This window comes from Podarcis pityusensis (genome assembly GCF_964106645.2).
Source record: "Podarcis pityusensis genome assembly, contig: HAP1_SCAFFOLD_235, whole genome shotgun sequence".
NCBI classification, from domain to species: domain Eukaryota; kingdom Metazoa; phylum Chordata; class Lepidosauria; order Squamata; family Lacertidae; genus Podarcis; species Podarcis pityusensis.
Window position 1 is genome coordinate 16,316 of NW_028293445.1, and position 17,458 is coordinate 33,773.

At 44.8% G+C, this 17,458-nt stretch overlaps 1 protein-coding gene across 5 annotated transcripts; it reads right to left on the reverse strand.

Moving 5' to 3' along the window:
* Positions 1–472: 472 nt before the first annotated feature.
* On the reverse strand, positions 473–16,937 carry LOC308468954 (putative cation-transporting ATPase 13A4). Of its 5 annotated transcripts, XR_013981949.1 has the most exons (8): positions 16,806–16,937; positions 15,041–15,128; positions 10,454–10,678; positions 9,159–9,379; positions 5,375–5,439; positions 4,746–4,920; positions 2,891–3,090; positions 473–1,038 (listed from the first exon to the last, which is right to left on the reverse strand). XR_013981949.1 is itself a non-coding variant. In XM_081024277.1 (7 exons), coding segments are annotated over exons 4-6 (267 nt in total). In that variant the 5' UTR covers positions 5,376–5,439; positions 9,159–9,379; positions 15,041–15,128; positions 16,806–16,936; the 3' UTR covers positions 473–1,038; positions 2,891–2,999. The 5 variants fall into 5 exon arrangements, 4 of the variants coding, with proteins under 4 accessions (XP_080880403.1, XP_080880404.1, XP_080880401.1 ...); XM_081024277.1 differs by lacking the exon at positions 10,454–10,678 and having other exon boundaries at positions 16,806–16,936; XM_081024278.1 differs by lacking the exons at positions 9,159–9,379; positions 10,454–10,678 and having other exon boundaries at positions 16,806–16,934.
* Positions 16,938–17,458: the final 521 nt, after the last annotated feature.

The window sequence follows — 17,458 nt, forward strand, 5'->3', positions numbered from 1 at the left end:
CGAGAGCCAGTGTCTTCAACCACCTCAAGGACTGCCCCTTGGAAGGTTTGCTGCTGCCCCAGAAGGCAGGACCTGAACCCAGGGCTTCAAGTTACAAAAAGGGCGATTCCGACCCAACATCAAGAATAGGCTTCTGACAGTGATTGCTGTTTGACAGCGGAACGGATGACCTTGGGAGATGAAGGACTCTCCTTCCTTGGAAGCTTTTAAGCAGACGTTGGATGACCATCTCTCAGGGATTCTGTCGCTGAGATTCCTGCCTTGCAGGGGGTTGGACTAGATGACCCTTGGGGTCCCTTCCAACCCAACAACTCAATGACATTCATCTTAATGCCCGTGAAGTCTTCCCTCTCCTCCCCAAACCCCCCAAATCTTGTCCTGCCCTCCATATACACACAGATGCACCAACTCTGCGGCACATTTTTGCAAGTAGCAGAACCCCAAATAAATGGCTAGCAACGATCATAAAAGAAAAAAAACCCCCCACTTTATTCTCTTTTGCAAAGCAAAAATACAGAGTTGTCTTTGTTTTCCACATGGCGGACGATGTTCCTTCATGTGTCCCTTCCGCTGGAGCAGCCTGGATCCCTGTGGAAGAGGCTGAGATCTCTTGCGTGGGCACAGGGATCAAGCCCTAGATTTCCCCACTCAGGCAGAGCCAACAGCAAAATGCCCCCCTGGCAAACCTCCTTGAGCTGGATGAGCAAAGGCAGGCTCTGTGCGCACCGTCAGAGGGGCTTCCTAGGAGCACGATCTCCCGTGGGTTTCCATCAGTCTCTCTGCACACAAAAAGTCCCTTTTGGCAAGTCCTCCAGGGCCAGCCTGCGGCCTCCCCAGCTAGTTCTCTCCCGCCTCATCATAGACGGGGTTGACATAAGCGCCACTCTTGGGCTGTTCTGCAAAGTCCTTCTGGCTGGTGGGCGGCCACTTTGCGTCCTCCTCCAGCGGCCACTGCAGCCTCCGGTACTGGCTGGAGGAGCGGAAGCGGAAGAGGGCCTTGATCAGAAGCCAGAGGCGGTGGTTCTGCAGGATGCCGTCCTACAAATGATAATGATAATGATAAATAATAATAATTTATTTATACCCCGCCCATCTGGCGGAGTTTCCCCAGCCACACTGGGCGGCTTCCAATCGAGTGTTAAAAACAATACAGCATTAAATATTAAAAACTTCCCTGAGCAGGGCTGCCTTCAGATGTCTTTTAAAGATAAGATAGCTACTTATTTCCTTCACATCTGAAGGGAGGGCGTTCCACAGGGCGGGCGCCACTACCGAGAAGAACATGGGAGCATGAGAAAGGGGCCCATCCATTCTTAAAAAAACCAGAAGCATTTTTACTTGGTATTATATGCCAAGGTATTAATAGACAAGATGTCAAACTGTTCTTATATGCAACAACAGCGGCAAGAGTATTGTTAGCCCAGAAATGGAAGCAAGAAGACGAAAGAAGAATGGCAGACGAAATTAATGGACTACGCAGAATTGGACAACATGACAGGAAGGATTTGAAACTTGCCGGACCAGAGATTTACAGAAGATTGGAAGAAGTATATGAATTATTTGAAGAGAACTGTAATCAACAAATTACGCTAGTAGGACTACAAGAAGTTTTGTAAGGAGAAATATACAAAGTGTTACAAAGTAGAAAAAGATAGAGATATTGGTTATGAGTTTGAAATGTAATAGGGAAAATAAGAAATTCATACTAGAGATTAGATTGGAAAATTTTCAGGCAGGACTGATGGAAGTCAAAAAAAATTGAAAAAGATGTAAAAGTATGTTTAATTACTGTTGAAAATGACATGTTAAAAAACTAATAAAAATTTATATATATAAAAGAGAAAGGGGCCCATCCAGTCTAGCATCCTGTTCTCACCGTGGCTGACCAAATGCCCCTGAGCGAAACCCACAAGCAGGATCCGAGCGCAAGAGCATCTTTCAAGCCTCCTGGCCTTCCAAAGCAGAGCTGCCTCTGATCCCAAAAGCATCTGGAGGCATTGAGGCTGCAGCGTTTTATGGGGGGAAAGTTGCCGCTTTGGGAATTCAGTGGCTAGTTTAATCACTGGGGCAAGATGGTTTAAGGCTATTGCACCGATCCTGGCCCGACTGCACCGGCTGCCACTTAGTTTCCGGGCATCATTCAAAGCGCCGCTTTTGACCTCTAAAGCCTTAAATGGCTCAGGACCACAATATTCCCCACGTGAAGTGACCTGGATCCTAAGATCATCTTCTGTGGCCCGTTGTCGTGTGCCTGCTCCGCAAGAGGGGTGGCCCCATGAGAACAGGGCCTTTTCTGTGGTGGCTCCCCACTTGTGGAATGCTCTCCCCAGGGAAGTTCACCTGGCACCTCCATTACACATGTTTAGGCACCAGGTGTGTTTGGGGTAGGGGGGTTATTGGGGTCATTATTAGGATTAGGATTTTGTGTCTTCATTTTGTATTTGTTATGTTGTAAACCGCCCTATGATTTTCAGATGAAGGGCAGTATATCAATTTAATTAATCATCATCATCATCATCATCTGTTGGTGAGCAGGAGGAGGATGCTGAGCCTGAGGGATCGCTTTCCCGACCCTCTTTAACCCCCTAAATCCCCTCCACATCCCCTGAACCACCACCAGCAGGTTCCCACAACCCCTGGGAGTAGGTAGCACTCTGCTGGAAGGGAAAACTCTGAGCCAGTTCCTGGGGAAATGAAAAGCTGTAACTCAGAGGCTGAGCATTGGCCTTGCAAGCAGAAGCTCTCAGGTTCAATCCCCGCTGGGACCGAGAGACCCCTGCCTGAAACCGTGGACAGCTGCTGCCAGTCCGTGTAGACAGCATTGGGCTAGATGGGCCAGCAGCCAGACTTGGCGCAAGGCAGCTTCCTGAAATCATGCTCGCCTGCTCACCTCCACAAAGAACGAGACAGAGAAGGCCACCAGCAGCATCAGCAGCACATAAACCCTCCAGATGGTTGGGGTGCAGTTGACGGTGACCAGTGGCCAGAGGGTGGTGTCCTCATAGCTCAGGACGGAGTGCTCTGGGGGCTGTGGTGTTGCTGGCCATCCCGTTGCCCAGGGACACAGGGTGGTCTGCAGTAGGGCACCCCCTGGAAGGAAGACACCCCCCCATCCGGAGTTACTTCCTCTGCCTCATTGTCCTGGTCAGATGCAGGTCACAATGAAGAGGCAGAGGCAGATGCTGGCCAAGTTAACTCTTCAAGGAAATGGCAGGCAACTCAGCCTAGTGATCTCAGCAATCCTTCCCAGCAGGTCTTGGCCCCATGGAGCAGCCAGGCTGAAGGTCCCTGCCTTCCACCTAAGGCTCCTCCTCTCCCGGATGTTTCCCAAGCCACCTCAAACTGCGCCTGAGCACCTCTGGTCTCTGTTCTGCTTCCCTCCTTATTCTGGGAGAACAGGGGAAGGGGAGCTTGTGGGAATGTTCAGGGTGGCAAGAGAGGATATATCGTTAATTAATATCCTTCCTAACTTGCGCTAGTAAGATCCTTTACTTAGCAGAGTTTACATTCCCCTTCTTACACGCATAGCAGATAGCTGGTTGCAGGCTCGTGTGAGCCTCTCACTATTATACAATGTTAGGGGATATTCGGCACAGAAACATGTGTGTATACCTTTAAGAAGTTTCTGGGGTTAATTGGCTGCAGCTGGCCATTGCTATAAAGGAAAAAAGCTGAGTTTTGTAGCCTGCCTGCAGGAATAACACCCACCAGAGTTTGTGTTTATTATTTTGTAATAAAGTCTTCGTTTTAGTTTGGGTTTTTACACCTATGTCTCCTGGAGTCACTCTGTCCTCTGCCACCAGCTGGAAATCTCCCCCTCCAACATACAATTCAGTCTGTCTCAGATTGAATTGTACGTTCCTGGTAACTTCTCTTGAATCCCTCTTAAAAGTATAAAGATGCCACAGTCTTATTCAAAGATGATGAAAGACGTTTAGAGCATCAGTTCACAGTTGGATTCCTGAAGGCAGACTTATTTACAAATATGTACATGTGGATCTACCCCATATGGGGGAATAATCCCAGTGCTTCTGCTAGCTGAGAGCTAGCAGAGCAGTCCTAGCTAGAAGCTGGTCAAACAAAGATGGGAATCGAAAGGACAGAGGTGATTTGTCCTTTTGTTACCTGGACAGGTTTGGTGAAGCTCACCTTTAGTCACATGCAAAGCAAGGATGCTCCAGCCAGGAGGAACAGGAAGTTTCAGCTGGCTGGACCAAACATTCCCCTGCATGTCTTCTCTAGCATTAGAATGAACGTTGTACTTGACTGCCTCTCATGGATCACATATCACAGCCTCTCTGGATTCTGCAGCAGCCTCTTGAACCCACTCCTCTGCTCTAGCCTCAGAGTCTGAACTGCCCCCCGTCACAGGTTCTTCCTGCTCACTAAACCCTGTTGCCCCTTCAGCACCCAGCACCACCTCCCAATTCTTTCTTTTAAGGAGATACTTTGCAGCTCAAAAGGATGAGGCATCTAAGCTCCCCACAAACAGATCAGAAGGAAGGCTCCACCGAGAGAGGATCTCGTATGACTTCCCCGTGAGCAAATTGGGGGTATTCTCCATGAGCAGAGGAAGCCTGGGTGAGCTTCAAATTTGCCCCCACCCTCCCACTGCTGCCTCTGGGAATAAGGGGAGCCTCTACTCTTAGACACCAGCAAGAGGGAAATGGCACCCCCTGGCCACCCACCCCAGCCCACCTCTAAGCCTCTCCCTGGGAGGTGCGCTCTTTGGATGGGGACCTCACCTGTGGCTGCACAGGACAGAGTACCAGGGCTGCTGCTTCACATACAGGAAGGCGAAGACCTGGACGGTGAGGGTGAAGAGGACGTTGAGGATGATGGAGAGCAGGAGCGGTGGGGAGAGGAGCCGCCTGGGGGGTCGGTTGGGGGCCAGCTTGGGGTAGGCGTGGGTCAGGCTCACTGTGGGGAGGAAGAGATGGCATGGAGAAAGCAAAGAGTTTAAAAAGGTTGCCCTTCCCTTTATTGGCCGAGGGAGCCGGCGTACAGCTTCCGGGTCATGTGGCCAGCATGACTAAGCTGCTTCTGGTCGAACCAGAGCAGCGCACGGAAACGCCATTTACCTTCCCACCGGAGTGGGACCTATTTATCTACTTGCACTTTGACGTGCTTTCGAGCAACAGGAGCTCACCCCGTCGCAGGAATTTGAACCGCCAACCTTCTGATCGGCAAGCCCAAGAGGCTCAGTGGTTTAACCCACAGCGCCACCTGTGTCTCTTGCTCATTCAGGTTGGGGTAAGTCAAATTCAGGCTCCCTTCAGCTCAAGAGTGAATTGGCGTGTTTCACATCTGACTGTGCACCTTCCTTGTAGCAGCTGCCCCAAACCCAAACCCCATAACACAGTGATCTGCTTACTTGTTAGGCACACGACTAGGGTGATCTTGAAGGAGGTACTGGATATTCCCAAAGATCTGTATTTGCTAAAAGTGGGGCAGAGAGAGAGAGAGAATGAGTTCACAGAGGGCTCCCAGTCCTGCTGCTTGTGGACAGATTGTCACCCAGATTGTTACTTCGGATTGTTACGGAATTAACTCAGACCGAGTGGGAGAGTCTACGGGACTTTGCAACGGCACCCAAAGATGTTTTGCTGGGACTGGATTCACACACGGGTCCACGCTCCATTGCGGCAAAATCACTTCCCTGCCTTACAGGATCCCAGGCAACAAACACGTAGCTCCTTTAGGTGGAGGCTTTTTATAAAGACGAGAACCACTGTGGATCAAGGATCTGGCTGTGACCTGGGGAGAGACCAGGGTTCAAATCCCTCACTCAGAAATGCAGCTCGCTGTGGGTGAGGAGGAGAAGATAGAAACCACCTTGAGCTCCTTGGAGGGAATGTAATTAATAGTATTAGTATATTAATTAATTATAGTAAAATAAATAAATAAAGAAAGGACTCTCTTCAACTGAAGCCATTGTCTACCTCCAAGTTAGAACTACAGTTTAGGGGCACATGCTGTCAGTCACCCACCATTTGGCCTTTGGATGAATCTACTGTTAGAATTCCCCTTCATGGATCACTGCCTTGCCGTGGCGAAGGGGCTTGAATAACTCAGAGAAGCTATGAACTATGCCAAGCAGGGCACCCAAGATGGACAGGTCATAGTGGAGAGTTTGGACCAAACGTGATCCACCTGGAGGAGGAACCGGCAAGCCACTCCAGTATCCCTGCCAAGAAAACTCCATGGACAAAGACAACAGGCATATAAAAGTTATGACGCTGGAAGATGAGCCCCTCAGGTCGGAAGGTGTCTAACATGCTACTGGGGAAGAGCGGAGGACAAGTACAAGTAGATTCAGAGCTGACGAAGCGGCTGGGCCAAAGCCGAAAGGACGCTCAGTTGTGGATATGCCTGGAAGCGAAAGGAAAGTCCAATGCTGTAAAGAAAAATATTGCATAGGAATCTGGAATGTAAGAACCATGAACCTGGGTAAGTTGGATGTGGTCAAAAATGAGATGGCAAGAATAAATATTGACATCCTGGGCATCAGTGAACTAAAATGGACAGGAATGGGAGAATTCAGTTCGGATGACCATCATATCTACTACTGTGGGCAAGAAACCCATAAAAGAAATGGAGTGGCCCTCATAGTCAACAAAAGAGTGGCAAAAGCTGTACTGGGATGCAATCTCAAAAATGATAGAATGATCTCGATACAAATCCAAGGCAGACCTTATAACATCACAGTAATTAAGTTTATGCACCAACTACTGGTGCTGAAGAAACTGAAAGTGACCACTTCTATGAAGACTTACAACACCTTATAGAAGTGACACCAAAGAAGGATGTTCTTCTCATTATAGGGGATTGGAATGCTAAATCAAGAGATAAAAGGAACAACTAGCAAGTTTGGCCTTGGAGATCAAAACGAAGCAGGGCAAAGGCTAATAGAGTTCTGTCAAGCGAACAAGCTGGTCATCACAAACACTCTTTTCCAACGACACAAGAGACGACTCTACACATGGACATCACCAGATGGGCAGCATCGAAATCAGATTGATTATATTCTCTGCAGCCAAAGATGGAGAAGCTCTATACAGTCAGCAAAAACAAGACCTGGAGCTGACTGTGGCTCAGATCATCAGCTTCTTATAGCAAAATTCAGGCTTAAAATGAAGAAAGTAGGAAAAACCACTGGGCCGGTAAGATACAATCTAAATCAAATCCCTTATGAATACACAGTGGAAGTGAGGAACAGGTTTAAGGATTTAGATTTGCTGGACAGAGTGCCTGAAGAACTATGGATGGAGGCTCGCAACATTATACAGGAGGCAGTAATGAAAACCATCCCAATGAAAAGGAAATGCAAGAAAGCAAAGTGGCTGTCCAACAAGGCCTTACAAATAGCGGGGGAGAGAAGGCAAGCAAAATGTGAGGGAGATAGTGAAAGATACAGGAAATTGAATGCAGATTTCCAAAAAATAGCAAAGAGAGACAAAAAGGCCTTCTTAAACGAGCAATGCAAAGAAATAGAGGAAAACAACGGAATGGGAAGAACCAGAGATTTGTTCAAGAAAATTGGAGATATGAAAGGAACATTTCGTACAAAGATTACCATAATAAAGGACAAAAGTGGTAAGGACCTAACAGAAGCAGAAGACATCAAAAAGAGGTGGCAAGAATACACAGAGGAATTATACCAGAAAGATATGGATGGCTCGTACACCCCAGGTAGTGTGGTTGCTGACCTTGAGCCAGACATCCTGGAGAGTGAAGTCAAATGGGCCTTAGAAAGCACTGCAAATAACAAGGCCAGTGGAAGTGATGGTATTCCAGCTGAACTATTTAAAATTTTAAAGGATGATGCAGTTAAGGTGCTACACTCAATACGCCAGCAAGTTTGGAAAACCCAGCAGTGGCCAGAGGATTGGAGAAGATCAGTCTACATCCCAATCCCAAAGAAGGGCAGTGCCAAAGAATGCTCCAACTACCACACAATTGCACTCATTTCACACGCTAGCAAGGTTATGCTTAAAATTCTACAAGGAAGGCTCAAGCAGTATATGGACCGAGAACTCCCAGAAATTTTTTACTTTCTTGGGCTCCATGATCACTGCAGATGGTGACAGCAGCCACGAAATTAAAAGGCGCCTGCTTCTTGGGAGAAAAGCAATGACAAACCTAGACAGCATCTTAAAAAGCAGAGACATCGCCTTGCCGACAAAGGTCAGTATAGTTAAAGCTATGGTTTTCCCAGTAGTGATGTATGGAAGTGAGAGCTGGACCATAAAGAAGGCTGATTGCCAAAGAACTAATGTAATGCTTTTGAATTATGGTGCTGGAGGAGACTCTTGAGAGTCCCATGGACTGCAAGAAGATCCAACCTCTCCATTCTGAAGGAAATCATCCCTGAGTGCTCACTGGAAGGACAGATCCTGAAGCTGAGACTCCAACACTTTGGCCACCTCATGAGAAGAGAAGACTCCCTGGAAAAGACCCTGATGTTGGGAAAGATGGAGGATGCAAGGAGAAGGGGACAACAGGACGAGATGGTGGGACAGTGTTCTCGAAGCTACCAGCATGAGTTTGACCAAACTGCGGGAGGCAGTGGAAGACAGGAGGGCCTGGCGTGCTCTGGTCCATAGGGTCACGAAGAGTCGGACACGACTAAATGACTAAACAACAAAAATCCATTAGTCTTCAAAGCAGGGGTTGCGAACCTTTGGCCTGTGAGCCAAATTTAGGCCAGCACAGGTCTCAAATTGCCATGTAAGGCTGTTTTCTCCAAACCACACCCACCTGTCCTATAATATGCGACATCAGGTGTGGGGCACACAGAGACGTGGCTCCTACGGAAATCAGGGTTGAAATCACCATCCATCACGTGATGGGTGGTAAAGTTCAAGTCCAATGTATCTACTGCAAGATCACAATGTGGTGATCAAAAAACGTGTTGTCCCTCCTACCGGACAAAAGTGGCCGACCCAATTCCGGTCCATCTGTCTCCCACATATCCCATGTTCTTTGGTTTTTACGTGAACGGGGCAAACACATGATGAAACAAAACACGACTGCTGCCATCATGTCCATAGCTTAGCCCTCAAACACCTCAGGGTCAGTTCCCATTCTCTTGACCATATGCAGCAAGGGTCCTTTGCATGATGCAAAAAATCACTTTCATGAAACGAGCATCTTACCTGGATGAGCTTGTCTCATGTGGTACGTCACTGGGTATGGGTGGGATTCCCCACACAGTTCACAGATGGTCTCTTTCACCAAAGAGATTTCCATTCAGCCTAGCCTCATTCAGTCTAGCCTTTTCTTTCTTCTTCTTTTCCTTTTTCGACTTCTTGTTATTTTTGTCACTTTCTTTCTTCTTCAACACGGCACAGGACCCGGTGCTTGGATAAATCATGCTCTGAAGAAAAAGAAGAAGAAGAAAAACGAGTTTGGATTTGATATCCCGCTTTATCACTACCCTAAGGAGTCTCAAAGCGGCTCACAACCTCCTTTCCCTTCCTCCCCACAACAAATACCCTGTGAGGTGAGTGAGGCTAAGAGACTTCAGAGAAGTATGACTGGCCCAAGGTCACCCAGCAGCTGCAGGTGGAGGAGCGGGGAAGTGAACCCGGTTCACCAGATTACAAGTCCACCGCTCTTAACCACTACACCACATTGGCTCTCATTCTGAGAAGAAGCCTTGATTGTTGCCAAAGAAATGTCTTCTCAGAAGGCTACCAGGGGTTGAAGGGTTAATGGAAGAGGAGACTTGGAATTCATAGTATGGTGACAGGTAGTTTCAAAAGAGGTAGCTTCACCTTTTCCACCCTCACACCGTTCATGTAGAGGAGGCTCTTTAAGCATAGAGAGGATCTTGTTTTTGTTTATGCTGCCCCTTTTCGATATGTCAGGCCCAAGGCGGGGCTGGGGGGCGAGCTATGTTAAACATATTCAGAGCAGGAGATATTTCCAGGGAATGTCTATTCTTCAGCTTGGTCTGGAGCCACCGCCTTTTCCTTTTCCTTTTGGGGTAGTGTATGCCTATTTGCTATCATATCCTGTGTGCTGTTTGAGAAAAAACCATAGCATAGCATGACATACAACATCCTCAAGCCCATTGCAAGAGGAGACCACCCTAGAACAGTCAACTGCAGGCAACAGCTGAATCAATACCAAGAAATAAGAGTTCTGTTGTATCCCAAAAAATAATTCATTGGTAAACTCTGAAAAATGCATTAAACATAGTCCCTTAATAAACCCACGTTTTAAGCAGGTGTACAAGAAAGTTCAATCAATGCCCGATAATGAAATATATGACCAAGGCAAAAGTGGTTTGCATCAGTTTACAACATAAACCACCTTTAGGAAGTTAACAGTTAGCAACCAAGGGTGGAAAAGCAAACCTTGCGTAGGATAGCTGCTTTTCTTACGACTGCTACTATTATAAACTAGTATCTAAGAAGATAAGAACTGAAACGACAAGGATTCATACCTCGCCCACTGCCTTGACTTTGTGTCCCAGAACTAACATTCCATTGGGGAGACCTCTAAGGTTGGGACAGCCTCTGATGGCGTGACCTAAGGGGCTGGTCTTCACTACTTTGTATATTCCAGGCCCACCACGAATGAACGGCATTTCTGGTCCCTGCATTCCCCCTTCCTGAGGGCAGTGTGAGTTGAGGTCTTTGAAAAAGTCATCTGTGTTAGATCTAGACTCCTGAAAATTTTAGAGGAAAAAAACAAACAAAAAATTCCTCTTAATAATGCCTTTGTACTTTCCAACTAAGCCCACCTCTTTGTTAGGCCTGAAATAACTAAGGTCTAATGCACTTAATAGAGCATATGTTAAGCTATCATTTTCCATATAAGACAGGAACTGAACTTGCAGTATTCACTATATTACTGCTGAATATGAAGAATGAGCGATATGAGTGTATATAAAAAAATAAAAGGCACACATTTGCAACATGAACATTTGGAGGAATTCTTCAGGCGTGATTAAGAAAGATAATACAAACACAGGGCCAACACACAAGACTTTGGCCAAGTAAAAGGATTCATGCAGGAGAGTGCAAGAAAGAAGGGGGCATAGAGGCTATTTATGCATCCGGGTTGGTGCCTCTGGCAATGGCGGATTTCCTCCGATCGGGAGGAACCCGCTCCATGGAAAACAGGGTCTGAACCGCCACGGCGAGGTGGAGACCCATCAAAAACCACAGGCGGGAGAAGCCTGTGGACGTGGGATTCGGCTGGCACCTTTGCGCCCCCTCCACTCACGGGGAAACCCGGTTTTGGGGATCCGTAGCGACGTGGGGTGAGTGGCGCGGTGCTTTGAATCGACTGCTTCTTTCACGGAGTGAAGCCACATTGCTGTTGCCGGAGAGCGCTGACTTTTTCCTGTGGACAATTGGATTTCAAACAACTGCCTGTGAGTAGAACGGAAAATTGGACTGCGAAATTTCTTAATTAGGCACCGAAAGCAGGAAGGTCTAAACAGGAAGTCCGCCTTCCGCTTTTGTAGATAGATTGAAGCAAAGACACGGCAAGGTAGAGTTTAGAAAGTCGTTTGTAAAGGACTAAATTTTCATCATTTAAAATTATTGAACCCCCCTTGGAAGCAGGAGAAGAGGGGGGAACCTTTTTTAGACTGTTTAAACCTGCAGAAGAGAGAGTAAAGAAAGGTAACTTTTCACCGTCTTGAACCTGGGAGCGGGGTGTCAAGACAGATGTTTTGGAGAAGCCCATTGACTATGTACAAACGTTTTTGACAAATAGTTAAAAGAACAGAAACATATTGATTCCATTGTTCCCTTTCACCTTTAAAAGGAACAAAATATTGACAAAATATCCAAAAAAGGAAAACTTTGTTGCTAAATCTGCCTTTAAAAAAAAAAAGGAAAAAAAGATGGATACAAATAGAAATTGTTTCCCCTAGAGGGAGCTTGTGAAACTGTTTTTAAAGTTGAACTGGGGAGTTTTGCAGCTGTAAAAGATTAAGATCGTGGGACCAGACTTCGACCTTGAACAAGAATGTGCTCAGAGGCTCTGGTGCTTGCCTTTTGCAAGACAAGTGCTTTATTGGAACAGTTACATGAGAAAATGGATTTGATGACAGTTGCGATAGGAAATTTTGGACAGGCAGTGGGTACCTATGTAGAACCCACTCAGGAATCAACCCAGGAATGTGCTTTGACAGATGAGATGAGGGAGGAGGCTGTTGCTGGACCTCGGGTGGCAGAAATGGAGGGAGCTGTGGCCCAGCAGGAACATGAGTCCTTGGATTTGATGAATGAACCTGGAAAAAGTCAGATTTGGAGAGACGGAGATCTGCTTGGTTTGGAGATGGGGGGCTGGATGGACCCCCCTATGCAGAGATGTTTTGATTTTTCAAGTCTGGCTTTAGGCCGGGGGGAGCTCGGAGTTGTGGGGGCCCCTAATTTTGGAGGGGCCTTGAAACATGCTTTTAAATACCACATGGATTTAAGTGTTGACTATGGAAAAGGGGCTGACTTGTCAAGAAGGGACAAAAATATTGTCAAGTTGGAGTCTCCCAGAGTGAAAGGAGCAGAAGACAAAGTAAAGTACAGGTATAAACATGAAGAAGACCTGCGGAAGGGACATGGAAAAGACTTAAGAGCCTCGGATATAAGGTCACCAGGTTGATGGACTAGATGGATGGGATAGAAAGGACTGACAAAACCCGAGACCAGGAGAAGAGACGATGGATGAAGATTGGAAGAAAGTTTTAAAAATTTATTTAGAAAAGTATCGCAAAATTAATGAGTATCAGAAAAATGTTGAAATGAAATTAATTGGCTTTAGCAGAAATGTTAAAAAGAATTATGTAAGAATATGTTATGGTTAAAAGAATTAGGTATAAATAAGACTTAAGTTTTAAGCTTTACGATTTTTTATGGTAAGATAAGGTTAAAATAGATTAAGGTAATTTAATGACAGAATATTGTGAAAGATGGAAAGGATTTGCTGAGATAATTAACAACTAGAATACAAAAAAGGGAGGTGTGAGGAGGTCGATGAAATAAGTTAATGAAAGTTAAGGATTTGGGAAAATTGGATTTGTTTTTAAATATGTTGTATATTTTTGTTTTTTGATTGTTGTATTGTGTGTTTTTTTCTTTTTGATTTTGGTTTTTATTGATTTGTATTGTTTAATTGTTATTTTTATCTATTCTTTTCTTTCTTTTTCTCTTTTTCTTATTTTTTCCTTCTTTTTTCTTTGTAACTTTAAAATTCTCAATAAATATCATTTTTTTAAAAAAATAGAGGCTATTTATGCAACTGCTGGAGACATTCAGTACCAAGCTATACAGCATCCCATATGAGCCTTCTTCTGCAGAACGTAAATTGATATTACCAGCTAAGTATGGAGACCTAAATGAATGAAGGCTGCATATTCTCTGCACTTTGGCGAACAAAGATGCTACAGTATTCCGAAGTTTGTTAACCAATTCTTCCAGGTAGGCAAGCTTGCCAAAGAATAGCTTGCCAGTCACTGCCAGTTTTCTGCTGCTGTGTGCAGCTCCAGGAAAGTGTGCATGTGTTCTAGGGAGGGGCCCTCAATTCCTGCAGCTCGATGGTGGGATCGAACAGGATTGGTAAGGAGCAATGCATGCTAAGCGTGAGCGCCAGAACACGTCAGAGTCTCCAGCAGCGCGAAGCAATTGCTCAGCAGATGTCAGTGTGGAAATAGTATCCTTGAAAGGCTGAAAACCACCAATTTGAAGGTTAGATGGCTCATACTCCACAAGGCCCAAAATACTTGTACACAAGAGACTGGTCCTGACTGATCCTATTTGCAACTGGAAAGGTTTAAAATGTAGCTTATCAGTACTCAGAAATCTTTGGAAAGCACAAAACGCCATGTGACCAAAACCACAGCAACAAAACACATCAGCATGTGAAACACAGAATACTCTAAAAAAATTATCTATTTTTGAAAATAAAAGAAATGTACTTACCACATTAAGATGGATAAAGGATGCACACATTAAAATATGTTGATTTTGGTACCTTGTGGTGGGTTTTTGTACTAGTCTAATATATTTGGAAGAAAGACTGTTATTTAGATCAGCCATTTCCCCATTTATTTTTAAGGAATGACATTAAACAGATGGGAAAACATACCAAACACTTTAACCAGCTCTAAAAATGAGTAACACATATAATAAGGAATTTGGCAGTTTAAGTCAATCTTCATTTTGTTACAACTGGGGTCATGTTCAGGTCATACAACATTTCTCTCTAAATACATGTTTTTCTAAGGAAAAGTGGCCAGATTAGTTTGAAGACCTTTTTTGGCAAAAAAGGAATTGTCCAGCACATCCCTTTTGGATGAGATCCTTGCAGACATGCATCATATTCCATGCAGGCACTGAGGTCTCTCATCCCCGGGTTTGGGGGGGAAATGCTCTTGAAGTTCAGGGGACCCTTCCGAGCAGGACTGAGAAGGTACAAAGAGTTGAGATTGAAAATAAAAAAATGGGAAATCCCTCTCCTCTACCCATCAGAAGCATTTTCCACTCACAAGTGGGGCTGTTTTGACCTTGTAAATAAATCCAGTACTTACACAAATAAGGTGGCTGATGACCTTTTTGTTCAAATGGGTCAATGAAATATATCAATTTTGTACATATTTAAAAATACAACATTTGTTAGAGTAAGTTGTGGAAATTTTAGATGATATTTAATCAAAAAAATGGAATAAGAGCTTATAGAGCAGATTTTCCACACCTAAAACAACATCAAAATATTGTCCCAGAGTGCACTTTGCAACATACACTTTTATTATTATTGTGATATATGAATTATGCAAAAAGCAATGAAAATGAAATTAGCAGGTCAGAAGCAAGTGGTGAATGCAATGAGCATTCAAAATGAATGCACTTATTTGTGTAAGCGTTAGGATTATGTTAGAAATAACGCTTATTTGTGTAAGTATTATTTCTAACATATAATCTTCTCCGTCACTTTAAAGAATGTGCATGCATCAATCACAATAGAAAGCTTCCAATATGCAACTGTCATTCCTGCTCATTCAGTGTAAGTATTTGCCAGATACCTTTAAGTTGTCAGTATGCCTTCTTTACAAACCCAATCTGCAAAGAAGCGCTCCTAGTCTTCAATTTCTCACAAATATTTGATGTTATCTAAAAGATAAACAACAGAGATAAACAACAATGTTTGCCTTCAACACAGCATCAATAAACTACAGCACAGTGCTTTTATTTCAGAATTTGCATAGTGCAACCCTGTTTTTACAACAGCTTTCCTCTGAAGAGATCTAGATACAACCACACTTCCAGTTCTGTGTGCCACTAAGGGTTGGTTTTTTTGTACAGAAATCAAGATACCTAGGAGTGCTACAGACCTGTACAACTCTTTTTTTTTAAAATGATATTTATTAAAGTTTCAAAAAAAGGTTACATAGATAAGAAAAAGAAAAATAGAGAAAAGAAAAATACAAAATACAAAAAAAAAAACAATTAAAAACAATTCCATGTTTTCATCACTTATCTTTCATTTACTTGTTTCCCGGACCTCCTCATGCCTCCCTTTTTTGTATTCCAGGTCAATTTATTAGTTCAGCAATTCCTTTCCCTCCTTATTTTATCCTGATCTTTAATCTTAATATATTATAGCATTAGGTTTTTACGTATTGAAAATCCAATTTTTCCATATTCTTTTATACCATTACAGCTAGAAACCACTTAACTTCAATCCAACATCATTCTAACATTCATTAATTTTGCAATATTTCTGTAAATAGTCTTTAAATTTCTTCCAATCTTCTTCCACCGACTCTTCTCCCTGGTCTCGGATTCTGCCAGTCATTTCCGCCAGTTCCATGTAGTCCATCATTTTCATCTGCCATTCTTCCAGTGTGGGTAGGTCTTGTGTCTTCCAATGCTTTGCAATAAGTATTCTTGCTGCTGTTGTAGCATACATAAAGAAAGTTCTGTCCTTCTTTAACACCGATTGGCCGACTATGCCCAGGAGAAAGGCCTCTGGTTTCTTCAAGAAGGTATATTTGAATACCTTTTTTAATTCATTATAAATCATCTCCCAGAAAACCTTAATCCTTGGGCACGTCCACCAAAGGTGAAAGAATGTACCTTCAGTTTCTTTACATTTCCACAGACCTGTACAACTCTTAACTAAATGGTAGTTTAAGTACTGCATTTGAAGCCCTGTTTTTCAACATATCATATCTGCCCTGCTTTTGTAACATAACACAGGTAAATGTGTTGTAAGGAGGGCTTACTTGCAATTCAATATTTTCTGCCCAACGATTGGGACTGCTAAGGAAAGATCTCAAATCAATAAAAGTCTCTTGCCCCTGCCCACCTTTTCAAGGATAAAAATCTATACCACATTCAAGGGCACATATAATGTCCCTGATCAGCAAATATTGGAGTGTTGTGGGTGCAAGTCGCAGGGAGGATTGTGGGAGTTAGCCACATGCACATCCAAAACTCTTACCAGGTTGATTCAGTGGTACCTCGGGTTACATACGCTTCAGGTTACAGACTCCGCTAACCCAGAAATAGTGCTTCAGGTTAAGAACTTTGCTTCAGGATGAGAACAGAAATCGTGCTCCGGCGGCGCGGCAGCAGCAGGAGGCCCCATTAGCTAAAGTGGTGCTTCAGGGTAAGAACAATTTCAGGTTAAGAACAGACCTCTGGAACGAATTAAGTACTTAACCCGAGGTACCACTGTACTTTGTATCTGAAGAAGCGTGCATGCACACGAAAGCTCATACCAGTAACAAGCTGAGTTGGTCTCTAAGGAGCTACTGGAAGGATTTTTTTTATTTTGTTTCTTACCAGGTTGATAACTGAAGTCTGGAAACTGAAGTCCGAAGTTTGAAGCCAGAAGGTGCTGCGGCAACAGCACAGGTCATCGAGCAGAGGAGGCAGAGGCAGCAGCGCAGGTCGTCGAGGCATTGACAGCCAGAAGAGGCAGAGGTAGCAGCGCAGGTCACCAAGGCTTTGACAGCCAGAAGAGGCAGAGGCAGCAGCGCAAGTCGTCGAGGCTTAGACAGTCAGAAGGGGCAGAGGCAGCAGCACAGGTCATCGAGGCTTAGACAGTCAGAAGGGGCTGTGGCAGCAGCGCAGGTCACCAAGGCTTTGACAGCCAGAAGAGGCAGAGGCAGCAGCACAGGTCACCAAGGCTTTGACAGCCAGAAGAGGCAGAGGCAGCAGCACAGGTCATTGAGGCTTTGACAGCCAGAAGAGGCAGAGGCAGCAGCGCAAGTCATCGAGGCTTAGACAGTCAGAAGGGGCAGAGGCAGCAGCACAGGTCATTGAGGCTTTGACAGACAGAAGAGGCAGAGGCAGCAGCGCAAGTCACCAAGGCACTGACAGCCAGAAGAGGCAGAGGCAGCAGCGCAAGTAACCAAGGCACTGACAGCCAGAAGAGGCAGAGGCAGCAGCGCAAGTCATCGAGGCTTAGACAGTCAGAAGGGTCTGTGGCAGCA

Coding starts and splice junctions, on each gene's coding strand:
- LOC308468954 (XM_081024277.1), bottom strand. Junction 3,091..4,745: donor TCTGTCCTGTGCAGCCACAG/GTGAGGTCCCCA, acceptor TCTTCCTTCCAG/GGGGTGCCCTACTGCAGACC.